The 26,996-nt window shown below is 40.5% G+C and overlaps 2 protein-coding genes and 1 long non-coding RNA gene across 14 annotated transcripts in view; all 3 read left to right on the top strand.

Annotated features, from left to right (window-relative positions):
- The window catches only part of LOC113008504 (poliovirus receptor-like), a 77,467-nt gene that overhangs the window by 4,301 nt on the left and 46,170 nt on the right, over nt 1–26,996 (top strand). The gene's annotated exons all lie outside the window — the stretch shown is intronic.
- LOC145421001 (uncharacterized) lies at nt 6,451–10,584 on the top strand. Of its 2 annotated transcripts, XR_013902248.1 has the most exons (4): nt 6,451–7,867; nt 8,587–8,686; nt 9,786–9,830; nt 10,389–10,584. It is a non-coding gene; the product is annotated as an uncharacterized LOC145421001 (long non-coding RNA). The 2 variants fall into 2 exon arrangements; XR_013902247.1 differs by lacking the exon at nt 8,587–8,686 and having other exon boundaries at nt 6,460–7,867; nt 10,404–10,584.
- Nucleotides 15,113–25,445, top strand: LOC145421000 (uncharacterized). Of its 11 annotated transcripts, none has more exons than XM_080290689.1 (9): nt 15,113–15,398; nt 15,619–15,845; nt 17,365–17,511; nt 20,084–20,164; nt 20,311–20,400; nt 20,690–20,776; nt 20,851–20,879; nt 21,037–21,081; nt 22,805–25,445. In XM_080290689.1, the coding sequence occupies exons 3-9, from the start codon at nt 17,472–17,474 to the stop codon at nt 22,844–22,846; spliced, it is 414 nt and encodes a 137-aa protein (XP_080146815.1). In that variant the 5' UTR covers nt 15,113–15,398; nt 15,619–15,845; nt 17,365–17,471; the 3' UTR covers nt 22,847–25,445. The 11 variants fall into 11 exon arrangements, with proteins under 11 accessions (XP_080146815.1, XP_080146812.1, XP_080146810.1 ...); XM_080290688.1 differs by having other exon boundaries at nt 15,119–15,398; nt 20,084–20,176; XM_080290681.1 differs by lacking the exon at nt 17,365–17,511 and having other exon boundaries at nt 15,121–15,398; nt 20,081–20,176; nt 22,805–22,860; nt 23,781–25,445.

Genomic DNA, 26,996 nt, shown 5'->3' on the forward strand with positions numbered 1-26,996 from the left:
GCTGTGGCTCCAGCAAACATCAGCTGATACTAGAAATTAATATTAAATACATTCTAACAACAGCCGATCAAGCTTAAACGTGCTGCTGTTGTTTAGCGCAACATCTGCTGGTTTCCTCTTTCTGGCGCAAAGTGGGCGATAAACAAGAGAGAAAAGCCGATCAGCTGATCATTGATCAGTTTCATGATTGAAGTAGCAACAGGAGAGGGAGGGGGAGAGAATGAGAGAAGAGGCAGCTGTGCAGCATAAAGACAGAATAAATCCAGCTTTGTGTCTTTTTTCCATTCTAGCTAAAGTCCGGGACAAACTGCGTCTCTTCTCAGCTCAATACGAAACGTGTAATATTTTCTCTGAATGAGGGACCATTCCATTTTTAAGGAGCCGTTGGCAACTCTACTAACCTTATGAATAAAATAAAGTTCACTATCAGTAACATCATAGCACCCACCCAGCTGTATAAAAACTCCGTCAAACTGGCTAGAACGCAGTATGAGTTATTGCAACTGACAGTAAAAAGTCAGCAACATGAAAATAAACTCCACCTAAACTTGGTTTATATCTGACCCAGATAGACTGCAGGTCATAACTTCTTACCTGAAGTTCAGTTCACCTGACACTCGGACTGGTGGCTGCTTCGGGTCTCTCCTCCTGCCTCCCCTTCCCTCATCCACCTGTTGCCTCTGTGGAAGCCCCGTCATAGCCACCACCAAACAACGGAGTTATTTCTACACATCGACCTGCATCTGGCCAATCCACCACCTCTCATTGTTCATGCCATTACAAAAAAAATAAAAAATAAGTCACTGGGGATATGCCCGGTATGCCCGATGGCCAGTCCAGCTATGTTAACCTGCAACCAAATCTGCAGCTCCATACAGCAATGTTACGACTTAGATTATATCTTATAACGCATAACTCTTATGTTAGCTGCCCTCAGTAGCATACTGTCTGAAATATTCCACAGCTGCAATAATTCTTTAAGTGTTATTTTTTTCCTTGGTATTCTAATTTCACCGAAGTTTACTAAACTCAACAAACTTGATATTACTTACCGGGACATTTATTCTGTCCTCATTTTCTTTCACCGAAAAATTGTTTCCTGCAGTGCCATCTTTCGCGCTTGGCTCTCCTACCTTTGCTAACGTGATGCGCATAGCGCAGAAGCGATGCTGCATTCACTTACACTCGGATATCTGAGCGTCACCGTGAAAACATAATCGGACATTTGATATTTGATTGAATTTTATTGTTTTGCCTTTGGGGTGGCACCTGGGGTGGCCAGTCTGGTTTGGGGGGTGGCCTGTGCCCCCCCAGGCCACCCCGCTGGACACGCCATTGTTACCGGGGCACGATCACCGGGGACCCGTTTTTCCAGCACACACGCCCGATACCACGTGACAACAAATACGTCATTTCCTGTTGACTAAAAAAAAAAAAAGCACCCTCTCACGGTCCTAGGGACCAAAAAATTGTCCCGCCCGATCAGCGGGCGAAGCCGCTGCTGCACGCCGGAAATGAGGCTTCATTTCCCGCAGGTCTATCTAAGCAGCCCGCTGTTTTCCAGCCCGGGGTCAAATGTGGAGCAAGGGCGCCACCCGGTGGACAAATAAAAAAATTACAACTCTAAGGCCCGTCCTGCAAAATGAAAATGAACGCTAAACATCAACGATCCCTTTGACCGTAATTAATTTGCAGTGAAAAATAGCGTTTATAATGGGTTTCAATGGGGCACAAATCGACCACTAAGCACAATAGTGTAAGTTTGTCTGTAGCTTAGCCACTGAAGCTAATTGAAGGAAGTCAGACTTGAATTTTGAAATAAAATCATATCAAACTTTTTTTTTTGGAGAATTTGGCTATAGTCCATTCAACACTGTGCAAATGGCATGTAATCAAAATTTGAAAATAGCCACAAATCGACCCAAGACCCTCCAGGGGTTTTAAGTACACGCAATATTTTCACTCTCACATTTTACTCTGTACTGGAAGACTTGTTCATTTTCAAGATTCATTCATCCATCCATTTTCTTCCACTTTATCCGGAGCCGGGTCGCGGGGGCAGCAGCCCAAGCAGAGAAGCCCAGACCTCTCTCTCTAAATGTCAGCTTTTTCTTTACGTAAAGACTGGGGTCTGTAACATATCAGCTCGTTTCTTATTTATTAAAGAACATGCCTGACACCAGGCTTTTGAGTTAACGGCTCCATTCGATCTCTGCAAGTATTTTTAAGTATTTTTAGGTTCTTTCCAGCAGGATTTGTGGCTAGTTCTGGAGCTTGACCCTAAAAGATTTCAGTGTGTCGGTGCTTCTGCTTTCCCTGTTGTCCTTCTCTTCCGTCTTTATTTCTGTTTCTGTCAAATTTAAAAACAACTGCACTCTGAAATACACACTCTTTGCAAGATGTTGTCTAAACTAGTGGTTGGAAGGCATATTTGTGTTTGGTCTCTGATGGTTTATTTACACTTTTTGCAGGCCACGCCCACGGACTACAGCGCCATGATGAGCAACAAAGCCAAGAAGTCTATTGACTTCCTTCTGATGCAGGACACCGCCCCGACGATAGCCACGGACGTGTCACTGCAGTACCGCCTCGACATCGTCTTCTGCCAAACGGTCACCTACACATATTTTAATTATTGTATGTCTGAGCTGATGCGTTTATCCTGGAGTGACTCAGAGTGAAGGAGAAGGCCAAGAAGAAGTGTAAATATCATAGAAGCAAGGAGTTCAGAGCTCTACGACTTAGTGTCTTTATGGTATTTATGTGTGTAATGGAGACCAGGGGTTCCATTACCCTTACTTGTATTTTTATTAATTGACTGACTGATTTGTATTTAAAAACCGTAATGAAGAAAAACACACACTGGTTGATTGTGATTCTTTATTAGGCTTTTTAGGTTGTTATTTAAGTGACTCGTTAAAGGTGAAGAGACAGGGGGACTGGCCATCCTACCTGTGTCAGGAAAAGAACCTGTGTTAGAGCTGTTCACATTTAATCATTTGTCTGTAACCTAAATTAGTTGTATATGTAAAAAGAGAAGTGTTAACAGTACTCACTTTGTAAAGAGTAAAAGCAGCTCAATCACCTGCTTATGAGCTCCTGGAGAAAACCAATGTGCCAGGCTAGGGGAGTGTGTGTTGGAGTGATTTTGTTAAAAGTTGTCATTATTGTGCTTGGACCTTGTCTTGAACTGTATGTTCAGATATTTTCTGTTCCTCCCCCACATGTAGGATGTTGGGGATGTTACTAGCTATAGTTTTCAACTGCAGGCACAATCTATGTAAGATTCTGGTTTCCTTATTTGGTAAGGAATGTTCACTTCCTGCCCTTTATGGGCTCACCATGTAAATGGTGGACTGTTAGAGAGGTTAAGCCATATACGAGGTTGAGGGGAGATGACCCTTTTATGACTAGAGATGCGGTTAAAACGTTTGTAAGCAGGAAGTCACGTATACAGACACACATACACTCTCTCTCACTCACACACACACACACACACACACACACACACACACACACACACACACACAGTGCCTTAGCTTTTACCACACAACATATGGGGTTTACAATGGGCGGTTGTGTAACTGTTTTCATTCAATAAAAGGCTGCGAGTGGAGGCTGGAGTTGGAGTTGTCTGAGTTTGGGTGTAGAGCTTGCAACTCTGAGAATCCGACCAGGCTTCCCCTGCACAAGTAAAAACCAATCGAACTCTGATTGTCTTACTTTGTTCTGAGTCAGCGAGGGCTGAAACCTAACTGTGGTTAAGGTGTTTTAATGCAGCGGTCCCCAACCGCCGGGCCACGGACCGTCGTTTGGTCGAGAGATGAGGCTCGGGTGTGAAATGTATGGTTTTCAGAGTTTTTATCGTTTTTTATCGTTATTTTGTTATCGTTTTTATCGTTAACTCTGTTTTCCTGGGTCTTTCACGTGTGTTATGAATAAATCTTCTTTTTTTCCGGTATCGGTACTAGTTTTATTTTGTTGTATTTATCTGTGACACCTTAAAGGCCGGTCCGTGAAAATATTGTCGGGCATAAACCGGTCCGTGGCGCAAAAAAGGTTGGGGACCGCTGTTTTAATGTATATAGAAGAGACTGAAGTTTATATGTTATGGAGTTATTTATAGGACTTGTTACAAATCTTCATATGTCTATGATGTGTTATATCAGCCCGTTCTCACTCCCGAGGCGTAACATGTCGACGTTTTGTCACGTCCCGCGGCGTTCCTGAGGAACGTGAAAGGAGACCTTCGGCGTTCTTATGGTACGCGGCGGGCTATGGCTGGAATCCAGTGCAATGACGCTCCGGCGGTAATAGACGTTCCAGCCCTGTATTCCAGCCCTAAACCTAACCTTATCCCTAGCCCTGACCATAACCTTATTCCTGACCTTAACCAGGACTTTAATGATGTTAAATAGCGTGTTTCTAAGCGATTTGAAGAAAAAGAGCAAACATGTGTAGATTCAGTCCAGACAGTTCTCATATTTCCTCTTTTTTCCGAGGTCGTCATTCAGGAACGTGGTGGGTAGCCAAAAACGTAATATGGTGACGATTTGTCACCTAGCGTAAAATGTTACGCTTTGGGAGTGAGAACGTGTTGGTTATATTGTAGTGGTTTTCTTATGGGGAGGGTTTTGTTTTCCTTTGGTTTGCTGACCCCCAGACTTGGTCTATTCCAGATGCTCACCTGAATCAGGTAGAGTATAACAGGAAGCCATTTGCTTTTCAGAAGGGTTGGATTCTTTGCTGTATCACCATGTGTTCTCATTAATAAAGTACATTTTACTCCAGTCTCGTGCTATTTTAGTGGAAGTGACCCATGACCGTCGGCCAAAACTGACAATATGACTATTAAAAGTCTGAGTAATACTGTAATTTTCTGCTGCTCATTCCTGTGCAATATCCCATCTGACCTCCCGTCATATTTCTTTTCAAGATTTTCTTATTTAATCACTAGTGTACATATATTTATAGATACATATATATATATATTTAGTCATCTTTTCTCTTTTACCACGTCTTTCAAATATTTTGCTCTTTACTATTTTTCTATTTTTTATTTTATTTTATTATATTTTATTATATTTTCTTCTACTGTACCATGCTGCTGAGTGACTGCTGCTCGTCAAACACATTTCATTGCAATGTTGACCCTGTGCTAACTTGCATATGACAAATAAAACTGAAAACTGATAAAACTGAAAACAGTAAAGGCAAAGGGAACACATCAAGTAAGGATTTCACACTCCCACTCACAACGGCACTTTCAAAGCATAAAGCCAAATGCTTCAAAATTTCATTTTGAAGCATTTTAAAAATGAATGTGTTTGAGTTTCATTGCTCCAAAGCAATGTTTTCATATAAGCAAGATAACAACCAGTTTGCAACCATGTAAGTACAGTCCTCTATTGTGAACAGACGTGTTGGCAATCTGTCTGCGTTTATAAATTAGACAACAGTTATTTGCAGATCTTCATCAATCTGCCTGAGAGTGATTGCAGTCAGTCTGAGTTGGACTGCAACTGTTTTGAGTCAGGTTGCCTCCAAGGAGGCAGTTTATTATTTTCCTTTCCTAGTTGGACAGATGGCTGTTGTTTTGTTTTTACTGTAGTGTGCTGGGCCATTAATGGCTCAGGGGCTGCAGCGTATCCGCGCCAACACCTAAGGCCAACGTGGAATCACCGGTCAGACTAACATAAAGAAAAAATCTGTTAAATTACACATTTGTATTCATTAAGTCACAGACAATGAAAACAAGCAGAAATCAAGATGTAATATTTTTATAATTTTATTGATGTTAAATTAAAGTCCCAGCTTAGTTATGTTATCAGTGCAAGTCACTTCAATCTGTATAGCACCAAAGGAAACAATGGTGTTTTCAAGGTGCTTCACACTGTAAGGTAACAACTTACAGTATTAAAAAGAAAACCCCAAAAGAACAAACCCCTCTGAGCAAGCACGAGGCGACAGTGGGAAGGAAAAACTCCCTTTTAAGAGGAAGAAACCTTCGACAGAACCAGGCTCAGGGCGGGGTGGCCATCTGCCGCGACCATTCCTGGGGATTTCAAAAATGACTTGATCTGATCTAAATGTAAAACTAGCTCATTTAAAGTGTCCAGTGAGTTTTAGAAAATATTTTGCTGTTGATATCACGATGTCACTATAAAGTGGAAACTTTGTTTCTTCCCTTACACCTCCCAAAAAATGCCCGCACCGATGAGAAGCACTTAGATATGCAACTTGGTTCTGTGAATATCTTTCTTTTGAAAGTTTTAACAATATCTTCATCAAGATCTTGGAAGTTTAATTGCCAGAATGTCACCAAAGATGCATGCTTCCATCTTTTACAGAGGGATTTGAAAACCCTCTCGCTGAGTTTCTTGAACTTCTCTGGTGGGATTTTGTCGTATCTGGCCCTGATTTCAGTCCAGATTTTCATGGTAAGCCGGTTGGAGATAGCTTCAGCACTTTCAATGCTGAAGACTGTGCCTGATTTTTTTGAAACCTGGGAAATCAGTCCTTCCACAAAGATTTCCACTGAAAATCTGCATCTTTCTTTCTTTTCATATGATTCCAGTCTATCAGTAACTGTTACTGCCAACAGGTGTTCTTGGAATACTGAAGTAGTTATGATATTAAATATTGGTTGTTCCATTAAATTCATTGAATCCTCCTCCCCACTCCTCCCCATTTTCAATGATATTAGTGACAATTTATGTAATTTGTCACAAATATCAGTGAAAATCGCATTAGCAATGCAGTCAAAATAATTCTGCACTTTTCGGTCTAAATGCAAATCCATCCCCTTGAATTTGTCCAAGAGTAGATCCAACAAACGTTTTTGGTGAGAATGAGGGCACTTTAAAAGTTTACCAAGCTTTGAAAGCACAGCCTGAATTAATGTCTCTAACCATCTTTCAAAGTCTGTTTTTTCAGGTGGCTCACAGTCTACAGAAGATCTGTGATGCTGTATCTTTTTATATGACTCCGTTTGACTTACGTTTGTTAACGGTGGGATGCTGGCTTCATGTTCAACACAGGATTTCTGCTGCTGGGGATCTGGAATTGGATTGTTTTCTGGTTTTGCAGCACTGTGTTGGTCAGCATTTTGACAGCTTTCTTCTGTGTTAGCTGTTTCTTGGCTGTTAGCATCTATATTCTGTGCTGTATCAAACTCCTGCTCAGCAGAATCGTCCAAAAATTTCACACGTGACAAAACCGTTTTGCCAGTAGTGGTGTGGACAGAACAGTTTTCATGTACAGGGGAGTTCTGGGAAGACCTCAGCGGTGATACTGCTACTGACTGTGCACACAGGTCCATTACGTCCTCTACAAAACCTACAAGCCGCTTAGCGGTGAAGCAATCCGGATAGCCTGAGATAAGCTCTCCCCACTGCTTGATCGAAAAACTACTGAACAAGTTATTCAAGAGGGATACCAAAGCATGTACTGTAGAATTATCCCCATTGGTCTGAACTGTTTCATCATTTGTCATTGTGTTACAGTTCGAGCTTGCCATTTCACTTTTTTGTTTTTTATGTCTAAAATGTTGTTTTGTGTTAAACTCCGTGTTTGAACGTTTAAAGCGCTGCTGTCCCGCTGTGTGAATGCGTTTCAACTGAACAGCCAGGTCTATATATAAGGTCGGTTTAAGGTTTCTTTGTAACGTCACCTGACGTTTCTTTGTAACGTCACCAGTCAAAGGACTGGCCCGCCCCGTCATAACGAAAGGGGCGGGACAAATCTGTTGCTTAGCAACTGAAAAAAAGGCACACCGCGCTGAATGCTACATCCGGCCTGCGACGGTACACCGCCTCCGCACCACCGTTTAAACATGAAGTGTGGATGTTAGAAGATCCCAAATATGGTGAGCTACTGGGAAATTACTCACGTTTTTGTTCTTGAGAGTGAGCGATAATAAGCGACATTTTATTGAGAAATTACAGTAGTCTGTCTACAAAAACTACAAAAATGACCTAAATAAGACAGAAGTACACATTCATTTTTATCGTTTTGTCAACAACAGGGCGCATGAGGTTTGTTCAGTATTTGTTGTGTCTACAAGGCTCAGGCGCCCCCATGAAGTGTCTTATTTGTATAGTTGAAAGCATTATAAAGGAACGCAAAACTAAATTACATATAATTATAATTCTTGGCACTTTCTGGTGTGTGTGAGTTAGTGTTTCTCTTTTATGATTTGTGGGTCCAGCATCAAATTCAGAATCCTTCCCATCACACATGAGGTCTTGAATAATCATCTTATTTTAAAGACCTCGTAGTTTGATAGTTTGCTCTCAGACTGTGGGCTTCCTTGTGGTTTTTAGGATATTTAGAAGTAGAAGGGGATCATCCTTCTGTGGAACCAGCTCCCAGTTTGAATGCAGGAGACGGACACTATCTCTACTTTTAAGATTAAGTTTCAAAGTTACCTTTTTGCCAACGCATATAGCTAGGGCTGAATCAGGTGACCATGAATCCTCCCTTAGTTACCCTGGGACTACCCTGCTGGGGGATTCCCACCATGTGTTTATACACCTCTCTGCATTCAATAATTAGTTCTTGTTCATCTCTGGCTCTCGTCCACAGTGTGTCTTTTGTCCCCTTTTTCGTCTCCTCATCCCCAAAGGGTCGCAGCGGGCTGCCCCTCCCTGACCGTGGTTCTGCCAGAGGGTGCTTCCTGTTAAAAGTGAGTTGTTCCTTCCCACTGTATTGAGGTTTTTTCTTTTTAATTGTAGACTTTCTACCTTACAATCTATACCACCTCGAGGAGACTGTTGTTGTGATTCAGCTCTGCATAAATACAATTAAATCGAATTAAGTGGGTTCAGCTGTTTTGTGAAATAAATGTGAGTGACATGGTAAGTAATAGCCTGCATGTAACTCATGGTAAGAAGAGCAATATCGCCCCCTCCTGGTTCAACCTTTTTTTCTTTGCAGTAATCTTTCCAATAATAATACATATGCACTAACCTCATGCTTGCTGTTAACAATAGCCTAAAGACACAAAATCAAGTTTAGTTTTTTCCTTAAGTTTATGTTTTTTTTTATATGGTTGGCATTTATTTTGTTTCTTTTTAATAATTAAATTGATTCTATTGATTGTTTGCCAAGCACTGAGGTCTCTGCTTAGACTGTGCTACTGGGATCACTGATTTAAAAATGAGGCAAAAGCACCAAAGTTGTGCTCAAAAATAGTACAGTGAGCTACAACCTGTTGCTGTAGTAATTCTAACACACTTATTGTTTTTAAATACATACATGTTTAGTTCTTTTAAACCTAATTATATATATATATTTTTTTTGCAAAAGTGTCATCTAAACACCCAAATATACGTAATTCAAAACTTACTTTAATTATTACCCATTTGGCTGGTAACATGGACCCAGTCTGATGGATAGTTACTGAACAGATAGTCTTTTCTTTAAAGGCTGCATTCAGAGCAAATCATTGTAAAAACAAGACAAGTCAATAAAAAACAAGTAATAACTATAATACTAAACTACAATAGAGAGAAAATCCAGTAAATATAATTATATTATGTAAAAAATATACAAATATTTACCTCTAATTTAAAAAGACATTACAAGGGTACTAGTTTCATTTTAATCTCAACATAATCTAAATTGACACTAAATCAGTTTAAATATTACAGCTGAAGGTGATTTTAATAAATGTACTGCTGCTTGACTTTGTTTTACTACTGCAGTATAATTTATCATGTACAAAAGCTCCAAATGTTGTTTCTCTGACTTAATGTTCTGATGACGTTTGTGTTACTTTGCAGGAAATAGTCAGGACCCAGATGAACCTGTGCTGGAATTCAGTGTGGGTGAGTAATATGAGCATTTATGAAGGCTGTCCATGACCTGTAATTAAATTTAGCGTCATTAGTGCCACTCATTGCAAGTGACAGTGCACATGCTTTCAGCATGGAGTCTGCTCTTATGGTAGCAAAATAAATTCAGAAAATCTCCATCAAAAAGCAGCTCAGCAGCAGAAATATATATGGTCAGCTGGTTGTGAGTTAATGAGCATGTGAAATCAGTGTGAACATTTTGAAACAACAACTCTCCAACCTCGTAATTGTAAGACTGCCTGTGCAGCCACAGGAGCCTTCAGAGAGTCTTCCTGCTTGTCTCTTGGGTTGATTTGCTCATGTTTTCTCACCCAGTCAATGACTGTAAAAGGGCTGGACTAATTGGAGGCAGGTGTAATTGATTGCACTGATATGCTAGTCTACTTATAGCCCACATTACAAACACTGCTGTGTTATTTTGTCTCTCAGTGCAGGTATGTAATGTGACAAAACCTCTAATGATCTGATATGTTTGGGATGGATGGGCTGTGAATTATATAGTGAATTGTCTTATTTTGTCGCTCTGTGCAGGCTTTCTACTTACAGGGTGGTGGGTCTCAGAGGACAATTGCTACCCCTGTTGAAGTGAACAACGTGTGGAGTGCAACTGGCTTTGTGGCATAGCTGGCTCTGGCCTTGGACTGTGTGTTTTTACTTTGTACCTAAATGGGACACTGGACTTTTAACTACTATTCATTGTGTTTATAAATAAAATTTTAGAATTTTATTGACTGTCATCTTTTTGCCCACGGTGGAGACGGTTGGTCAGACCTAGAATCTGTGTGTGTGTGTGTGTGTGTGTGTGTGTGTGTCATCAGCAGGGTTTTGCATAAAAGAGTGTGAGCAGGTCAAAAGGTCAATTCATTTATTGTAGTTTTATGGCAGCACCCTCTAGTGGCCTTGAAGCAAACAGTCTCCTAACTAAGCCATGGCATCTCTGGTCTCTCCTACTGTGTGCTCTGCTGGAGGAGCAGCATTGGATCTAGTGATACTGAGTAAGCTGATTAGGACAGGCCTGGAGAAATGTGGTTTGCATGAAGTATCAGGAAAAAAACAACCTTGTATTGTAAAATAATAATACACGAATAATAAATACTTTTCATGACATTCAGATTTCTGGACTCACGAGTTCATAGAACATTAATGTTACGAAACATTGAGAAGTCTTAAAACTACATTGTATACTTATTATTTACTTTAATCAGATTTGACTGGTATTTTTAAACATTACGTTTTTGTTCCTTCAACTATTGTATTTAAGCTTATGACTCACTCACAGTATGTTTATATAACTGCCTAAAAAACGGTGAGGATGTGGCCGCAGTGGCTGAGAAGCAAGAACTTTGCTTTTTCTTTTTTTTTTTCTTTTTTTTTTTTAATTGGGAAGCATAAATGAACATACCAGAAAACCCTGCACGAAGGAGCCATATTTGTTTTTTGTGTGTGCATAAGATGAAGCTTTAGTATTATTACACATATGATAAGGATGTTAGCATGCAACACACAAACTCAAGTGGTGTTGCCAAGATAGTTGCTGAATGGCAAGAAACTTCTAGAAGAAATCTGGTGACAGTCCAAAGCACAAATGAACATGTTTAATACTCGTGCAAGACCCTGTGGGAAGGTGCCAGATTGCTGTATTTTGTGTGAATCAGGAAAAGTGCACGGTGATGACTAAAGCTTATAAAACATCTCTCTCCTTATGTGTGCATATATGAGAAAGAAAATTCTGCCAAAGCAACTTTAGCTTCTTGCAAGCATCAGTACACAAAGGATGCTAACACAAAGCTAGCCAAGAACCAAGAGTGATTTTAAAGTTGAACGTATGCCGACCCCAGCAGCCAAAGGGAGCTCCGGGGAGAGCTTCTTGGGGTCCAGTGATGTGTCCTGAAGAGACGACATGAGCTCTCCCTCCTGTAGGCCCACCCCAGCAGTAGGTGCTGTCTGTCTCATTCCGAGTTAACTGCTACTCCTCTACATCTAAACGAGCCAGTTGAGGAGGTTCAGGCATCTGACAAGGGTGCCTCTTGAACGCCTCCTGGGTGAGATGTTCCAGGCATGTCCCACCAGGACAGACAGGACACACCCAGGACATGTTGGGGAGATCACAGCACTCAGCAGAGAATGCCTCAGTGTCCCCCAAATAATGGAGGAACTGGCTCGGGAGAGTAAGGTCTGGGTCTTCTCTGCTTATGCTACTGCCACCGAAACTGGACACCAGATAAGCTCAGAAAAATGAACAACCTGTTTAAATAAAGGTTAATTTAAAAAAAATGTTTGTCATTAGCTAGTCTGTGTACATGTACTTCTTCTCCAGTGTTGAAAATGTTAAACTCACAACCTGCACATTTTCTGGTTGCATCATCAAATAAATACCCCCAAAAGTAGTCTGAGTACTTTTACACTGGTTTTATGCTGTGATATTTTCAAAGTCTTTCACTGAACACATTCAGTCACACATTGTTCATAATTTATTGGAAGTTTATTGTTTAATGTCCTGTCTAAATAACTTCAGTCACCATTTGTATTCATTAATGAATAACTGACTTCCAATATTAAAAGAAATAGAAACTGTTGTGCTGTTGTTCACGTAGAAGGGCCTGCTGCTGGATGTCCAGACTTTGTGCGTCAGCAGGAGGGTCAGGGTACAGGGTTCGAACCTCCTCATGAGATGTCGTATCTGCTGGATAAAAGCAAGCTACATCACATCAGGGATTGTCCTAGAGCTGCCCTACAGTAACAATCAACTGACTAATATATGAAATACTTGCAGTAGCACAATAATAAACACAAAGCAAAAAAGTGTTTAGTGAAGATAAAAAACCTCATCAAAGTTTTAGTTTGGATAAAGGGAGACAGAGCACCAATCTAAACAAGTCTAAACCATCTGGCACCTCCACACTTGTAAGAACAGCATGACCAAAGTGATTGTAGGAGGAAACAACCTTGATTTCCTTAGTACTTCCATAGCTTAGTACTGAGAATAAAAGAAAAGCATGATTAGAATTATTTGTGCTTCTTCTTCTTTCGGCTGCTCCCTTTAGAGGTCGCTACAGTGGATCATCCGCCTCCATCTCTCTATTTCTAGCATCCTCCTCAGTCACACCAACCCCCTGCATGTCCACCTTCACTACATCCACAAATCCTTTCTGTGGTTGTCTGAAAACATCATCCACGGAGACTCTTGCCTGATCTCATCTGTCAGCCTCTCCATCACCAGTGCAAACAAGAAGGGGCTCAGAGCCTCTCTCTGATGTAATCTCAACCCATCACATACTTCTCTGCCCCTCAGGACTTTCTTATGCAGCACCACAGTTACTCTCTTCGCACCTTATCATAGCCTTCACTCCTACCCTCTCTATGCCTCCCGTCTCCATCCTCTTCAGAGTTGCCTCACTTCCTTCTCTAATTCAATTTTCGTCCAAAGTACTCCTTCTCCCTTCTCAACACACTTTCTTCACATTAGCACATTTCCATCTCTATACTTGGTTACTCTCTTCCAGCACAATTTATGTGCCTTGCCATTCATTAAAAATCATTTTCTCCTTAGTGTCCAGCCTCACATACAACTCACTACAAGCCTTTTCCTGTGCCAGTGACACCGCTCTCTTTGCTGTGCACCTAGCCTTTTAGTACTCCTTCCTTCAGCTCCCTGACTATCCCACTCTTTCTTTGCCAGTCTCTTCCTTGAATACATTCCTGAATCTGTTATTATTTGTGCAATGAAAATTAAATCAAGAAAGATTTTGCTTTTACAGTCTCACTGCAGGTTGATACATTATAAGCACGCCTGTGGTTCACATAAGCATTAAAAGCTTGTATTACTCCCTGATGTTTTGCCTGTTAGCATGTGCAGCAGCTGGAGAAGGACTCCTAGCTGAAGACAGGACAGCTTCTCGATGTGCAGATTGGTCGTCTTCTACGAAGAAGCAAAGGAGAAAAACCCCAAATTAAACAGAACAACTACTTCTAATAACAAACAGACGTCTCTCTAAAACCGTGGCAGCAGTTCACCATGTCAAATGCTTTCTTGTCGTGCACAGTGACTATAACAATCAGCCCCACTGGCTGCACTGTCCTGCAGTGACATAAGTTAATTCAGCATTGCTATAAAACAATGAGGCTATTACGTTTGACCTGTACTTGCAGAATACATTCCAAAGCTTTTGTTTCCTAAAGCATTCGTCCTTCTTTGTGAGCAGTTTGTGACAAAAGAAAAGCCCAGAAACAGGCACCAGTTCAAAGGCATTTCTCAGATGATTTGCTGTAAACTTGAATACAAGCACAGATGAATAAATGTCTTGTAAAACATTGTACTGAATACATTCTTCACTACGAATATCAAATTAAGATCACACATTAACAGCCCAGAGTTAGTATCGTGTCTTTGCCTCACCACATCTGGGGTTAACTGGGTTAAATTCAACATAGCAGCGTCTCTAAATGACTGATTCTAAGCCTGGCACAAAAGATAGAAATCCCTGTTGTTCTGGCATCTTATGCCTGCACACATTACCCTGCTGTTCAGTGGTGCCTGACTGCAATACCTGTTTACCAGATTGTAGTGGGTCTCGTGTGAATCTGTGCAACCCATCTGAACCTCCAGTTGTCACCGCTCTTTCCTCAGACACCAACGTAAGGCTGACAGCAAACTGAACACTTCCTGTTGATCATCTGAAGCACGACAGGGGACTGAAGGCAGGGCAGGGATCAGGAAAATAAAGGTTTATAATTTGCACAAATCTTACCCTGCTGGCTGGGAATTTCATTGGGTGGTGGGTGGTTTGGTGCTGACACTGAGCAATTCTGTGAATGCATTTTTATTTATTTATAGAGTTGTCATACAGGGCAAAATGTGAAAAAATTTGCAGTCTTTGCAATGAGTTACTCAGAGTTCTAGACGAGCGCTGGCTAAAAACAGAGGAGGGCCTAGATGGCGCAAGATTTGCCAGCTTTTTCTGCAAGGTTGGGATGGGCGGAGAGGGCTGCCTCTGCAGGACGACAACTAGATTCTTTCTTTGTCATTCTTTGACAACGACACAGCGAGCTGAAGCACTCCTGTCTTTTCAGGCTTACTGTACCTCATAATTCAACCGTGAGTTAAATCAAACCAGTCGTCGTCTGATTTTTGTTATGTTTAAAAACTATAGTGTCACCGTCTGCCTGAGAAATATTCTGCTACAAGTGGGCTTTGGTATTGTTTTTCTCTCCTTTTCTCTCCCTCTATCGCCTGGGCGGAGGCCATTGTGGGCTCCCGCCTTTGGCCTACATACCTGGGAGATGGTGAACACCTGCGTCTCATTAACCGGCCTCTACTTACGGGAAGAAGTTAGACTGCTCTTTGCTGTATTGTTGCTTGACTCATGTTAGTGAAGTCCTGGCTAGGACACTAGTAATCTAGTTCTCTTGGATTTTGAATCTTGTGCTAACACGTCGTTTCCCTGTGTACAGACACCCTGGACCTGCCCTTGTTCCTTACAGAAATTCTGGTACGAGAGAGGAGTGAGAGACTGGTGAGACGCCAAGAGAGACAGAAGGAGAGTGAGTGTGTTCCCCCTGCTTTTCCCTGCAGATTCCCTGGAGACCTGATCCCTGCACCCTTGTCTATAGCACTTTGACACTGTCGCACATTTAACTTGGTCTAACACAGGGCCATATAGGTTTTTCCCCTCTTAATAATAAACAACTTCATTTAGGAATTGCATTTTGTGTTCATTTGTGTCATCTTTGTTTAATATTTAAATGTATTCATCAATTTCAGAGAAAGCTCACATACTCAATACCAACAAGAAGAAAGAACTACAAATGACTAAAGTTGCAGTGAGGAAGTGAGATCTGACTAATGACAGGAAGTAAAAAGAGTCATCAGTTCAGAGACTGTGACAGTTGAGATCGACAACAAGAAAGACGTGAGGCAGAGAAGCACGATGGATGAATTCAGATGGATTCAAATGTTTTTATCTCTGATGCTGATGATTCTGATTCCAGGTAAGGATACAGGAAACATTTTATTAGCAACAAAACTAAATATTATCAGTATTACTATGGTCAATAAACTTTACAGTAAATAAGAAAGCTGAGCATGTACTGTTGTTTTAGGGAAATATGGGACATGTTTACAGACCCGAGTCTAAAATCTTCGCTTTGATTGTAAAACTGCTGCATTCTAATTTATCTTTCATATTTCTCATCAATCTTCTCAACAGTATCTGAAACTGAAATATCCATTTTTATGAAAGTTGGAGATGACGTCACTCTGCCTTGTCTAAATGTGATAGATGAGCAGAATAACTGTGACAGTACTGAGTGGACATTTGTTTCAAGACACAAAACAACAGTAGAGCTGATCACACTTGGACAGACAAAGTCAAATCAGACAGACTGAGTGTTACAGCGAACTGTTCTCTGGTTATTAAGAAGCTCACATTTGAGGAAGTTGGTCTTTATTCATGCCTACAGTACAAATTAGGAGAAATACAAACTCTAAACGCTCTGGTTCATCTGTCTCAGGTTAATCTTTTTATTATTAGTCATTGGGAAGCACCTACAAAGAAATCCGTCACAATGAGAACCTGTTCAAACCATTTGATTTTGTGACCAAAGGTGCTGGTGTAATGACTTGTAATTGTGACAGCCCTGACACTTTGATATAAGTACTTGCTTTTGATGAATATATTATCTGTTTTGATTAAGGGACTTGCTTTTGAAGCATTGACTACTTATTTTGAGCAACTGACTTTTCTTTTTGATGAGGTGACTCACTTTTGCGAGTTATCCACCATGTTTTGCAGTTTGCACCAATTGTTTTGAGAAGAGCCTTAGTAGTGGTGCAGAGATCAATTCTGTTGTGAGAAATGCACCAAAGCAACTGAGAAAAACTGTAAACTGCTCTGTGGTGACATATGGACAGTGTCATCACACCGTGAATTGGCTGATTAAACGTCAAGATATGAACAAAGATGACAAAGAAATACTGACCTCACAGACTGACTGCTCCACTACTGTGACCCGTTGGAAGTCTCACTATATCTATCCATCAAGATATGAGAAAATGAAGTGTGACGTGACTGATGCTAACACAGGAAGTGTGCAGCTGTTTACCTTTAGCTGTCAGACCTCAGATGAGGAAACAGGTGAGCTCACGATCAGCTGTTTAAAACAACTAAAAATAGCTAAAATATTAATTAGATGTATTTCAGGTGTTTGGGCAAAATAGCTTTTGTTGTGTTTATAATTTTGGGGCGATCGTGGCTCAAGAGTTGGCAGTTTGTCTTGTAATCGGAAGGTTGCCGGTTTGAGCCCCGGCTCCGACAGTCTCGGTCGTTGTGTCCTTGGGCAAGACACTTCACCTGTTGCCTACTGGTGGTGGTCAGAGGGCCCGGTGGCGCCAGTGTCCGGCAGCCTCGCCTCTGTCAGCTTGTGGGGATAGGTTAATTGATTAATCCAAAGTGCCCATAGGTGTGAATGTGAGCACGAATGATGTCTTTGTGTGTTGGCCCTGCGACAGACTGGCGACCTGTCCAGGGTGTACCCCGCCTCTCGCCCTATGACAGCTGGGAGAGGCTCCAGCACCCCCCGCGACCCTAAGAAGGATAAGTGGAAGCGAACGGATGGATGGATGGATGGAAGGGGAGACCTTGGCAGTACAATAATGGTAACATTTAACAATTTCAACCTAACACTCAAAAACACAAAAGAAAAGAAAACTAAGAACTAATGGAAAGAATATAACTGAAACCACAGGTAATAATAAACACAATGCCAATTTATTTGTCTCACAATCTGATACATTTGGTTTTGGGTTTTTTGCTTGTTTTTCACAGGTACATTATGATAAAGATGATGTTTCAATAAAGTATGAAAGCACTGGAGGCTCTGGTGTTTCTGTCAGATACCACTGATCCACAACATCAGCTCAGCAGAAAAAAACTGCTGTTGTATTATCAGTATAATCTTATCTAGTTTAATAGATTTAATCCTATTGTTACGGCTCTGGCCATCTTTTGAATCACAGTGGCTGGATTTTGCTGGCAGCTGCTGATTGGTTCCATCATCAAGTGGCTGTTTTAAAAATCCTCTCCAGCAGTCTCCCCGGCAGTAGCTGACAGCAGCAGCAGGCCCGTCCTTGGCCTCCAAACCATCTATGACAGATCTGGGTGTGTGATTTCAGAGAACTGCCAAGTTTTGTATTTAGTGTGTTGATACTTTGACTTTTAACTAAGCACTGAAGCAGAAAGAGAGAACTGCCTTATTATTTTCTATCATTTTTTTCCCTTGTTTATTCAATTAGCGAGTTGGGGGTAGCGCTCGGCTTTTGTTTGTTTTAGATTTCTAAATGACCGTTATGGGTTTTGTAGCATGAGTTTATTGACCGTTAAATACCATTAAATCTGTATCAGTTTCTTCCTTCTTATTGCTTACAATAATGTCATCTGGAGATAAAATGTTTTTCTATTCATTTGTTATCTGCCCACAACTAGTTTTGCTCTAAATGAATGCCTGGCTCATTAGGTGTTTGTCTGGTCTCTAGATTTATTTGTCTTTTTTCATTTCCTATTTTATTTTGGTTAGTTTTCTTTCATTTCTTGGTAGCTTTACTAACACCTTTGCCAACTCTGCCGTGATTGCCTTGAGCTGGGTGTATTTACCTTCACCGGTTTCTGCCTCCCAATTTGTGTCTTGTCTTCCCTTTGCCCTTTTTAGTTTACTGCCTTTGCTGTGATAGTTTCCCTAACTAATCTTATCTTCCTTGCGTCAAGCTGGATTTTGATTTTGGGTGTCCTGTTTTTACTGTTCTTATTTTGTATTTAGCCAAAAGAAAAAAATCCACTGTGTAACTTGAATAATACCGACAGGCCTGTGACTGAAACACTGGTTATCACAAATAAGGTGTTCGTGATATATTTGTTGAATTTAATTTGCTGAGGGTTTTAAACACTAGAGCATATTGATGAGCATATTAATATATTATATATAACATATTAATGAGCATACTTATTTACCAATTTCACAGATTATTGTTAAATGCTACTGCTGATAACCCCTGAACCACAGCCTCTATTCTCACCACTTACCGTTTTCTGTCAGAAACCAAGAGTGTCGCTACGAACCCAAAACATTTGGGGGCCTTACCTTCCCTTAATTTTTTTAGATTTTCACTTGTAACAGCAGATTCTTAAAAAAAACAGTAAAATGAGCACACCACATTGTAACGAACACACTTCCTCTCGACCTCATCAGGGGGAAATTACTTAAGATTAACGGTGAGGAACTGTTGGGTTTCACTCCAATAGCATTATCTGCTATATTTCCTGTACCTGCAGTTGTAAAATCAATTCATCAATTCATTGAGTCTGACACATTAACTGTCATGCACCTTCTGATTTAAAATATTTAAAAAAGGGGAGCTGCATTATTCCAAAAAATATCTCACATTCGACTTCTTTATTCATTATTTTTTTTCAATGTCAAACACATCAATGTCACAAATCAACTGTGAGAATGACAAAAATATGAACCTGCCAAGTCTTCATATAAATTTCCTTTAGAAAAAATGTTTCAGAAAAGCTGATTTACTCCAGCTGTGTAACATTATCATCAACATAAATGAGAGACGACTAAAAATTGCTAAATTTGTGGTGAAACATGACAAATGACAGGAAGTACAAACCGTCCTGAAGGGTCATCAGTTCAGAGACTGTGACAGTTGAGACTGAGAACAAGAACGAAGTGAGACAGAGAAGCAGAATGGATGAATTCAGATGGATTCAAATGTTTTTATGTCTGATGCTGATGATTCAGATTGTAGGTAAGGATAGAGGAAACATTTTTATAGCAGTGAAATAATAATCGTATCAATATTATTACAATCACTTACCAATAACATGAATAAGACAGCTGAGCATGATCTGCTGTTTCAGGGAAGCATGTTTATAAAGTTGTTTCTAAATTGATTTTCACTCTTATTGTAAAAAGTGCTGTATTCTAATGTTTTTTTATTGGTTTTCTTCAATGAAGATTGTTGATGACGTCATTCAGCCTCGTCTAAATGTGATGACCAGAATAACTGTGATGGTACTAAATGTTTTTTTATTTCAAGAAACTAACAGCACAGCTGATCAACCTTCGACAGATCGGTGAAAAGGCCACAACTAAACCAGACAGATTGATTATTGAGGTGAAATGTTCTCTCTCTGTTATAAAGTATTACCCTATTTACTGAGCAGGATACAACACAGTGAAGTGTGAGGTGACTGATACAGACACAGGAAGAGTGCAGCCATTTACCTTCAGCCCTCAGCCCTCAGGTGAGGAAACAGGTGAGCTCACGATCAACTGTTTAAGATGACCTCAAATATTAGTTTGATAGATTTTACATTTTTAAGATCTTTTTTTCATTAACAACTTGTGAAATAATGACACACTTTTTGGTTTGGTTTTGTCATTTATTCAGCTGAAGCAAACACAACAAAGGAACCAGCGAGAAAAACTGAAAGCAGCACAAAATCAGAACCAAACACAATCAGCAATCCTTCAAAATCACGTAAGATTATGATGATTAAGCAGGAAAAACACGTTTTCTTTTAGAGTTTTAAGGAGAGTTCATACTTTAGTTTACATCTTTTTTCCTAATGAATATTATTTACATTTTGATGACAGAAAATCACTTACCTATCCTATAGGAAACATAAGATGTAACATTTGATATGATGGTGTGGTTTTGGCAGGAAACATTGTTCACTTGAGTATCATGGCTGTTAAATGGTGTGAAACGTTTTTCAAACATTAACATGCAAAAATGTTTCAAATTTGTTTTGTCTGCTTTATCGCAGCTATTTCGTGGTACATCAATGGAGCTATTGGTTTGGTCGCACTGCTGATAACAGCTGTGTGTCTCATCATAAGGAAAAGAATGAAAGGTGAGAACATTTACAGATACAACATTTGTAAGTTGTTCTATGAATGTTAGAGTTGACTGTTTTTGTCTTTCCAGGAAACAAAATGCAGAAGAATGAAAATCCTGTGAGTTTTGAAACATATAATTAAATATTCCTATATCTGCCACTAAAAAGACAATTAAATAAACCGCTCATCTTTGAGGGAGTGTTAACAAGAACTAAACTGCCTTCATAGAAATGCTTTTCCACCAGATGTAACCGCACTATTGTCTGTTTTTCAGGGACTGAGTTCAAACCCTGCAGAGACTCAAACCAATCAGAACTCGGTGAGATCACCCACTACACCTAGAGTTAAAAACACTTCTTCTTATTCTCTAAAAAATTGTAAATGCATGACACTAACTGAAAAAGCATCCAAAAGATAAGAAAGTTAGGCCAAAAATAAAATCAGTAGACCACACCATGAATCGTAAAACCTGAAGTAAGAGGTCAAAACACAAATGCAATATCTTGAGACACCATTTCTGAGAAATTAAAGTGATGAATGAAGAGTTGTTTATGTTGCATTACAGTGAGACATATTTTCAAGGATAGCTGTTGGCAAAGTAGGATCCAAGTGCAGAACTCAAATCCATGTTAAACTTAAAAAGCAGCTTTATTGCTGACCTTAGCAGGCCAAAATGCAAAACACAAAATAATTCAGGCAACACTAAAAAATCTGGAAGTCACAAACTAGCCTCTAAGGAACATAGAACATAACAAAGAACAGAAGCAAACTGGGGCTTTAAATACACATGAGGAGATTAGGCCATAGTGGAGACTAGGAACTCAGTTGTACGGTGGCCCTGAGAGGCCACTGCAACTTAAGAAAACACCAGCAATAAGAAAAATGCTGCAAAAGCACACAAAACACAACAAAAAGAGGAAAAACGACAACGGATATAGGAAAAAACAGATTTCCAAAAGCACAACGTGTTTCTGGGGAGACAATAACCCGACGGACCAGTTGCAGGAACCAAAATATGCTAAGAATTGCGCTGGGAGACACTTAAAAGAAGTGGAGGATTTATCGGTTTTGTGAGGAAAGAAAAGATGAGTGGTATATGTGTTAGCCTAACTATTAGCCTAAAAATCCATCATCAGTATTATATGAATCATGATAAAACACACCTAGCATGTTTTGCGTCCCTGCAACTGGTCCGTCGGGTTATTGTCTCCCCAGAAACACTTCCCTTTGCTTTTGGAAATCTGTTTTTTCCTATTTCTGTTTTCGTTTTTCCTATTTACGTTTTTTTTCCTATGTCTGTTACCATTTTTCTTATTTCTATTTTGTTTTGTGTGTTTTGCAGTGTTTTTTTTTATTGGTAAATGGACTGATTCTTATATAGCAATTTTCTACTCTCCCAGTGCTTTGACTACTGTAGGGGCACTGTAGGGGTGGCTGTAGCTCAGGTGGCAGAGCAGGTCAGCCACTAATCAGAAGGACGGTGGTTCAATCCCAGGCTGCCTCCTGGCTGCATGCCAAATATCCTTGGGCAAGATACTAACCCCATGTTTGCCTACTGGTGGTGGTCAGAGGGCCCGGTGGCGCCAGTGTCCGGCAGCCTCGCCTCTGTCAGTGCGCCCCAGGGCAGCTGTGGCTACAATGTAGCTTGCCATCGCCAGTGTGTGAATGTGTGTGTGAATGGGTGAATGACTGAATGTAGTGTGAAGCGCTTTGGGGTCCTTAGGGACTAGAAAAGCGCTATACAAATGCAGGCCATTTAAACAACATGCCTCATTCACCCATTCATACAAGCACTTCTAAAGGTATAGGTCAATTGAAAAATCTAAATTGCCCATAGGTGTGAATGCAGGAGTGAATGTGAGCGCGAATGGTTGTCTGTCTCTGTGTGTTGGCCCTGCGACAGACTGGCGACCTGTCCAGGGTGAACCCCACCTCTCGCCTTATGACAGCTGGGATAGGCTCCAGCACCCCCGCGACACTAAAAAGGATAAGTGGATGGATGGATATTACTGAGTCAGCATGTTTTTCTCTTCATTGTTTAGGTGGATCCTGAAGTTTCCTATGTCACCATCAGCAACACCTAGAAAACCAAGATAAGGTGTTTTGTTTAGTGATATGTTTGTTTGTTTGTTATTATTTTATCTATATATCAGACAGCTTTTTTCAGATTCGTGTTGATGATGAAATGATGCAGTGACTTCTGCTCTACTGTCAATTTTAAAATAACATAGTTCAAGCTGTTGAAAAAAAAGAATTTGCATTTAATGGAAAGACAATTCTTGAATATTGTTTATGGGTCCAACAGATTTAAAGAAACACCAGTTTTTGGGACAGTGCCCAGCTACATTATAATACACTTATTTTTCCTTTTTTTAAATGAAAATATAATTGGTACCAGGAGTTCTTTGCTATGGATATGAGCAGTTGCTCTAAGAGAAGGCTGGATAGAAAACATACAACTAAAACTATTGCTATTGCTAGACTATTGAACAGCACACAGGATTCAGTGCCATGGTCATAGAGTTTTGAGTTGTATTTGAGTTTCAAATTTGTGTTCTGAAGATCTTCCTTAGCTTCTATTTTTATTATTTATTACCTGTTTTTACTGTTCATCTTATTTTGAATTTTTCCTCTGTCAAAAGAAAAGAAATCCAAAGTACTGAAAGGAATCTATGCTCTTTATTTTGTTCTCATTTTTATGATGATGGGTAGGTTGACAGTTGAGGTCAGGCAGGAGTCTCTGGTCTATTATGTTTGTGGACAACATTAAGAAACAGGTGAAAGACGGCCTGTAGCGGTGGAGGAGTGTTCTGGAGAGAAGTTGTGTGAATGAGAGGGAGACAGGTTTAACAGAGATGCTTCAGGGAGTAGAGGTAATATAGGTGGAGAAATTCAAATACCTGAGGTCAATGAGCCAAAGCAACATTTATGATGTTATTATCATTGTGTAACCACATCATTTCTTTAGGGATTAATACATTTTTCTGATTCTGATTATGTTTTGTTTTTGTCGTCCAGCCACTGATCAGCAACATCAACTCAGCAGAGAAAACTGCTGTTATATTATCAATGTAATCTCATCTGGTTTTATAGGTAAATATAAACTAGATGAGAACTTTAAAGCAATGTTAACAGTTTTTGTGTTTCACGCTGTTGTTATTTTAATCTGATCGAAGATGTGTATTCAAGTCTTAATCCTCTCTTATAATATGACTGTTGTTAAATGCCTTTAATGCCTTTATAGTTTGTGTAAGTGAAATATGTGCAGTGTCAAAAGTCCAGTATGAGTTTTATAACATGTCTTTCATGATGATTAAATAGAATCTGAATCAATATCTTGAATATTCTTTTTTATAGTAATGTAATCTGGAAAATATGCATTTCTATTAATTTGGTGAAATTCTATTTTTGCAGAACAAATTTTAAACTCTCACAGTTTATGTCTGAGCACTTTTTTGTGTATTATTCCTTTTGTCCGCCAGAGGTCCTCAGTTTTCCAGTATTTGCACAGTCACCTGTTAGAGACTTAGAGACTTAGACTTAGAGCTTTTTATTGTCATTGTGCAGTTTCTTGCACAGCGAAATTGGGTAGCTGAACCACAAAGGTGCTAAAGTAAGAAGAGAAACCAATATACAATGAAGGCGGAAAATAAATAAATAATTAAATAAATAGAATAAAATAAAAAACAGTGTATATGTATACATATGTGAGTGGAACTATATACATGGTGTATGTGTAGGAAACATTGAAACAGACTGGGACCAAAATAATTGCACATGAGCCAAAAATATTGCACAGAACATGGAAAGACTGAGATATTGCACATAGATGATCAACAGCAGTGTCAGGGTGGATGTGTTGGGGAAGTCTTTACACACTCTTAGTTTGCATTAAGAGTTCTGACAGCCCACGGGAAGAAGTTGTTCTTTAGTCTGTTGGTTTTGCACCTGATGGATCTGAGCCTTTTTCCAGAGGGCAGGATGTTGAAGAGGTGGTGGTTAGGATGGAGGTGGTCCTTTATAATTGCCCTGGCTCTGGAGAGACATCTTGAGCTGGCAATTAAGTCCAGGGAGGGGAGTGGACAGCCGATCACCTTCTCTGCAGTTCTGATGACCCTCTGTAGTCTCTTCTTGTCAGCTGTTGTGCAACCAGCGTACCACACAGGGATGGCGTGCACCAGCACACTCTCTATAGTGGCACGGTAGAAGGACACTAGGAGGTCAGTCTGCAGCCTGTTCCATCTCAGCACCCTCAAGAAATGGAGGCGCTGCTGGGCTTTCTTCACTAGAGCTGATGTGTTTGTGGACTGTGTGATTCTTACTCTGAATCTGAATAAGTACGCGGGACCACTGTGTGCGGTAAGACCATCTCTTTTCTTCCTGTATTACCATCTACCGGCATGCATTGCCAGTGCGTAACACGTAATTACACAATCAAACAGTGAACACATACTGCCCATACAACAAATGTACCAGAGACAATTATGAATACACCACATCTCCCCTTTTAAACAAAAACAGAATATTCCTTTTCTCAGGACAGAACTTCTCTTTTTCAAAGCCATACAAGAACATCTGGCAAACAATCTGCATTACATTTTTAACCTTTTGTTTTTGTTTTCTTGTTCTTTTCTTTTCTTAACAACTCTTTTTAGCTTTATTTTACTGTGCTCTACAAAACCCTTATAACACAGTTACATAACAACAACCTTTCTTTTTTTTCTTACAGATCTAACTTTTTAGGTTTAACTATTGGCCTCCCTGACTTGGTTCTGACCACATCAGTGTTAACAGGTGTAGCAGGGATCACACTGGGTGTTTGAGGCTTCTGCAACACAGGCACATTAGCAGGTTCATGCACAGGTGAACTTAAAGGAATCAAATGCACACGATTACGCCTCACAGTCCCTTGTGGTAACTCCACTGTGTATGATCGGGGTGTAGAGTGATTTTGGATAACAGTGCCTGTAGTTTTGACATCAGTCACCCAAACTTGCTCTCCTGGGGACAGGCTGCATAAAGGTTTTGCGCGGTGGCGCCTGTTGAAGTTTGCCATGTCCATCATCCTCTTCTCCCTTTCCTTTCGAGCGAGCAGTGCGTTGTCCGGCAGTGTGGGCTCCAGCTGCGATGGAAGCATTGGCAGTGTGGTTCGCAGACGTCTGCCCATTAAAAGCTCTGCAGGGCTGTATCCGGACTGCAGTGGTGTAGCTCTATAGGCAAGAAGAGCTAGATAAGGATCAGCTGCTTTTTTCAGAAGATTTTTTACAGTCTGCACAGCACGTTCTGCTTCTCCATTACTTTGCGGAAACTTGGGACTGCTTGTGATGTGTTTGAAGCCGTATGCTGCTGCAAAGTCTGTAAAGATTTGACCTGAATACTGTGGCCCATTATCAGACATGAGGACCTCTGGGATGCCGTGACGGGCAAAGAAAGATTTCAGGTGAGTAATGACATCGTTTGATTTTGTCCTGTTTAACAAAGCAATCTCAACAAATCTAGAGTGATAGTCAACAGCGAGAAGGTAAGTTTTCCCTCCCAGCTCGAAAAGATCTGTGCCCACTCTCTGCCATGGGTGGGCAGGGTATTCTGTTGGCATGAGTAGCTCACTGTTATTGTGTCTTTCTTGAATACACGTTTTGCACTTGAGCACCATCTCAGAGATTTGTTGACTCAGCCCGGGCCACCACACTGTTTGGCGTGCACGAGCTTTACATTTTACAACACCTTGATGTCCTTCGTGTAGTTTTTCCAGCACCTCGTTTCTCATTGCTGAAGGAATGACAAGCCGTGTGTCTTTTAACAAAAGGCCGTCTTCAACAGTGAGCGTGGCTCGGTCAGGCCAGTAATTTCGCAGTAAAGGCTCTTGTTTTGCATGTTCTGGCCAGCCTTCGGTGCACATGTCCATGACGCGAGCACACACACTGTCGCTTTTCAGTTGTTCCTTCAGTGTTTGCATATATGATGAACTGACAGGCATGTTTGCTACAATACTGTCGACATATATGTCTGTGCTTTCCATTAGCTCTTTGTCTGACAGGTTCATTGGTTTTTTCAGAGGTGAGCAGGACAAAGTATCTGCTGTCCAGAGCGATTTCCCTGGGGCGTACTGCACAGTGTACGAGTAACGCATGAGTCTCATTCTGAATCGCTGGATCCTGGGTGGCAAGAGATCCAGAGCTTGTCCTCCCAGTAAGGAAACGAGAGGTTTGTGGTCCGTTTCAAGACAAAAATGTT

Source organism: Astatotilapia calliptera, chromosome 16 (assembly GCF_964374335.1).
Source record: "Astatotilapia calliptera chromosome 16, fAstCal68.1, whole genome shotgun sequence".
NCBI classification, from domain to species: Eukaryota; Metazoa; Chordata; class Actinopteri; order Cichliformes; family Cichlidae; genus Astatotilapia; species Astatotilapia calliptera.